Source organism: Meleagris gallopavo, chromosome 1 (genome assembly GCF_000146605.3).
Source record: "Meleagris gallopavo isolate NT-WF06-2002-E0010 breed Aviagen turkey brand Nicholas breeding stock chromosome 1, Turkey_5.1, whole genome shotgun sequence".
Lineage (NCBI taxonomy): Eukaryota > Metazoa > Chordata > Aves > Galliformes > Phasianidae > Meleagris > Meleagris gallopavo.
Window position 1 is genome coordinate 54,265,325 of NC_015011.2, and position 4,212 is coordinate 54,269,536.

The following is a 4,212-nucleotide window of genomic DNA, read 5'->3' on the forward strand; positions in this document are numbered from 1 at the left end:
GGAAGGGACACCCAAGGACTGAGTCCAACTCCTACAGTTACGAAACACAAATTTCTGTAAACTTCCATGACCCAAAGCACTTAAATAGTGCTTATTTAATTTGACATATTGTTTCAGCAATGTCATCTTCCCCTGAAAGACTTAAAATCTTTTGTATAGCAGTTAGGTGACAATATTCTGAATCTCTATTTGGAAGAAAATGATTATTTCTGAATATTAGCTTTGTATGTCTACATTTGTGCAATGTCAACTGAAGCTTTTCTCAGATGAGAGAACTAAGTTGTGTGTATGCTGCCTCTGCTGCATACAGTGTTTTGGAGCATCATTTTCTCATTAGAGTTCCCTGGGATATGGACAGTTTCCAAACTGTAGTAGTTTCCAGCAGTTACATAGTTTGTATAGCATCATATTTCTAGCTATCACAGAGGTATTTCTTCTACAACAATTGCATTGGTGTAGCATAACACAATGTGGTGTGTTTCTGATGGACTAGCGGTTGCATACAGTGTCAATTAAGACAGATATGGATACTGACTTGGTAAAGCTGTTCCAAATGCTGTTTTTTAGAAAAGTATCTGGACCCTGTGAAGGGAAGGGGAAAGAGTGGGGAAGACTGAAAGGCCAAATGTATGGGAACCCCAAATAAATACAACATAAAATGTAAAAGCATTCCAATTACTTTACAGATTGTGAACGTGTCACGGTTAGATGGTGTTGATAACCCCGTGGAGCTGATCTATTTTGTGGAGGATCAAGATGGAGAGAGGTTCAGTGCTTTGAAGTGCTCAGACCTGATGAACCGAGTAGACATCCAGCGCGCTGCAATCATTCTCGGATACCGCATTGAAGGCACTGTTGCACAGCGTAAGCCCTATCCAATCTACACCAGTGCCAGCAGAGAGAAACAGGAAGGGTGACATTATGCAGTTGTGTAAAGAGCACAAAGAATTGTTTTTTTTTCTTATTGGGAAGAAACTAAACTATTTTTATCTCAGAAAATAGTAATTTTATATATGGACGTGTCATGACGTAAAAGAGCTATCGAATGCATAAGATATAAGAATTATAATATATTCCTTCAATCTTGAAATTTATTATCAGAATGGCTACTGTTAAAAATGATAAAGATGAAGTCGCATAGAAATACTGTTTTTTAACTTTAAAACATTGTTTTAAAAGCGTGTGTCAATTTGACTGGAAATGTATTACTGCTGTGGGTTTTAGCCCTACATAGAACTGCTGTGCAAAATAGAATGAACTGAAGTTTTGTTGGTTCTTCCAGTTTACTTTTTCCATACAATACTGATTTAATTACGCTTTACAGTGAGATTATGTTTTTTTCTCTTGGAGGGTAAAAGATGTCACACACCAATACTGAAACAGAGAAAGGAAAAAACAATAAAAAATATGGAGCTATACACATTGGGGAGGAGGATTTTAGTGATTTCAAATTGACTGTGATTATTGATGGGGAAGGTAACAAAATGTGTATAATGAAAGAGAAGAGGTTGCTGGTAATACTACCTAAAGCAGGATACAAACAATTAAGTGAAAAGCCCTTCTACCATTAGTGACAGGGCATTTTTCTGGATGCGTTTCACTTTGTCATCTCAGTCTGGAGTTATGGAGTGGTATGGTAGAAGTGTATTTTCATGAGTAATGTAAGCACAAGTATTTGGGAGGGAGACCAGAATTATTGATTGCTGCCCCATGCTTCCTGAGCATGACATATGTTAACTGATAAGTGTAAGACATTTCCTGTGATGTGCGGCTGCTTTCTGATAAATTCCTGATCTAGCATTTATGAGAACATAAAAATACATAACCTTGATGTGTCCTCAGTTAAAAATATATAACCACATAAAACTACTCTCTTCCTTTTAACTTCACAGCTGTGGAAAAGCTGAAGGAGTCCTCCTCAGAGGCACAGAACAGCAACCTATGGATTATTGTTGGAGTGGCAGTCCCAGTTGCTGTGGTGCTCCTGATCGTTATTATTTTATATTGGAAACTTTGTCGAACAGACAAGCTGGAGTTTCAGCCAGACACAATAAGCAACATTCAGCAGCGACAGAAGGTAAAAGGGGAAGCTGTGCTGGGAGGAGGTCGTTGAGTATTCTGAGCATAAATGAATGTGGGTGTCTAGGGAACACCTATTATCCTTAAATAACATTTGGAAACAGTTTCAGAACCTTCTGGTTAAAAAGAAAAGAAGAAGAAAAGTTAAGTGATACTTAAAGTCAAGAATTCCATAAGGCTTTATCTGTTCTCTTAGCTGTGTGGTACTGTGCTAGATAAATACATTCTTCTGAAATGCAGGCACTGAGGCTGAAAGGAACCTTTTTTATCACTTCGTTTTAAGGCTCCAGCTAGAACTGAGTAAGAGGAAATGTATTGAGTGTTGAAGCACTGACCTTGTTTTCTGCAGAAGGCTGAATTTTTCTTTGGAGAGAATCCACTAAACTAATTTGACAACTGAACCTTACCATCCATTATAGCTCACACTGGAGCTAGCATTTGCTAGAGATCATCTTTTCTGCTACCCATTCTGCTCAGGCTCTTGTGTTGCTGTTATGAGTTCCTGTCACTAGGACTTCAGTTACTAAATCTGAATGAGATCCAGTAACTTTCTGGGTGGAGACCATATTGACTGAAGTGATGGAGAACTAGGTTAGGATGGTGAGAAATTCAGTCTGTCCCTTTTGTGCCCAAAACTAAATGATGAAATAAAGGAACCGTGCTTATTACTGACTATGTTATCAGTGACATTAGTAAAGGCAAAATAATCTGCCTGTGTTGACCCTATGGTACTGTAGTCATGTTCTTGTAACCGTCACTTCATGTTCAGTCATACAGTTTTCCCTGTAACAAGTCTTGTCTGTACACCATGCTCTCTTTCAAGATAATTAACGATGGGAAAGATGAGAGAAGCAGAAAGCAGTTGCACTTACAAAGCAGTCAGAAAAAATCAATAGCAACTTCCACTTGAAGATTGAGCGTCATCATCAAGGTCAGCAGCAAGCAGCGCCCTTCAATGAACTTCTCCCCCTGTTAGTGTTTCCCCTATGATACTTAACACAGCCTTTGATTGAAGAAGTTCCTGTAGTAGTATAAGCTAATTTGGGAAGGGTTACACAAAAAAGTGGGAAGGGGTAACATTACCCTTGGCACACTACTTCATGACATAAATTTTCATTACCTCTCTGCTGTCTCAAGCTTTGTGTATGAAAACTGTTGTGCTGATGATAAGGCCAGAAACATTCCATCATCCCATTGTTTTGGAAATCTGCTCAGCTTTTTGTCACCAGTGCATCCACAGTATTCTTGGTTTGAATCATTCATGAGTCAGAAGCCTTGAATTTGTTTTTATGCAAGTCTTGTTTCTGTTCGCCTAGGGAGCCTGTCACTTTGCCTTCTTCAGAGAAGTCACTGCAAGCAAACTAGAAAGAACCAATAAGGACATCTCATCCAGTCCTTCCTGTGCCATCTTGTGTAGATGGCTCATAATTAAATATTAAATGAAGTAAAGCAGTAAAAAGTATCTTAAATTTTTATCAGTGCATTAAAAAACCAGCAGAATCTACTTCAAAAAAAACTTTTTTCTACTTTGCTCAGAATCTAGAAGTAAATAAATAATCTGGCTTCGATGGTAGCAGGCTGTCGTTGGGCCATCTTCATGTCCTCAAGCCACGGGTTGGAATTCCAGGCCAGAATAGTGCTTATTTAGAAAGCAAGGCTTACCTCAAGATCGTCCCAACAGCATACAAACAATGAGACACATTTGATCTACCCCCCTTTCTTTAAATTGTTTGTGATTTTTAATTATTTTATTGCAGTAAATGCAAAGAAATGATCAAAGTGATCAGGAATTTAGGATTTAGGAAATAAACTCAATTGAAAAACAGAATTGCCACCCATCTCAGTCCCTTACTATCCTTACAATTTTTTGGATTTGCCTTTTAGAATCATAGAATCATAGAATCAGCAAGGTTGGAAAAGACCTAAAAGATCATCCAGTCCAACCGTTCACCTATTAGCAATAGCTCCCACTAAACCATGTCCCTCAACACAACATCCAGTCTTTCCTTGAACACCCCCAGGGTCGGCGACTCCACCACCTCTCTGGGCAGTCCATTCCAGTGCCTGACCACCCTTTCTGAAAAGTAATACTTCCTAATGTCCAGCTTGAATCTCCCCTGCCGTAGCTTGAAA

The 4,212-nt window shown here is 38.7% G+C and overlaps 1 protein-coding gene across 1 annotated transcript; it reads left to right on the plus strand.

Annotated features, from left to right (window-relative positions):
* Nucleotides 1-614: 614 nt before the first annotated feature.
* LOC104911638 (UPF0606 protein KIAA1549-like) lies at nucleotides 615-2,128 on the plus strand. Its single transcript, XM_031554831.1, has 2 exons — nucleotides 615-864; nucleotides 1,893-2,128. Exons 1-2 carry the CDS (start codon nucleotides 630-632, stop codon nucleotides 2,111-2,113), a joined length of 456 nt encoding a protein of 151 aa, XP_031410691.1. The 5' UTR covers nucleotides 615-629; the 3' UTR covers nucleotides 2,114-2,128.
* The last annotated feature ends 2,084 nt before the right edge of the window (nucleotides 2,129-4,212 follow it).

Coding starts and splice junctions, on each gene's coding strand:
- LOC104911638 (XM_031554831.1), top strand. CDS start 630: ATGGGAACCCCAAATAAATACAACATAAAATGTAAAAGCATTCCAATT. Junction 865..1,892: donor TGAAGGCACTGTTGCACAGC/GTAAGCCCTATC, acceptor TTAACTTCACAG/CTGTGGAAAAGCTGAAGGAG.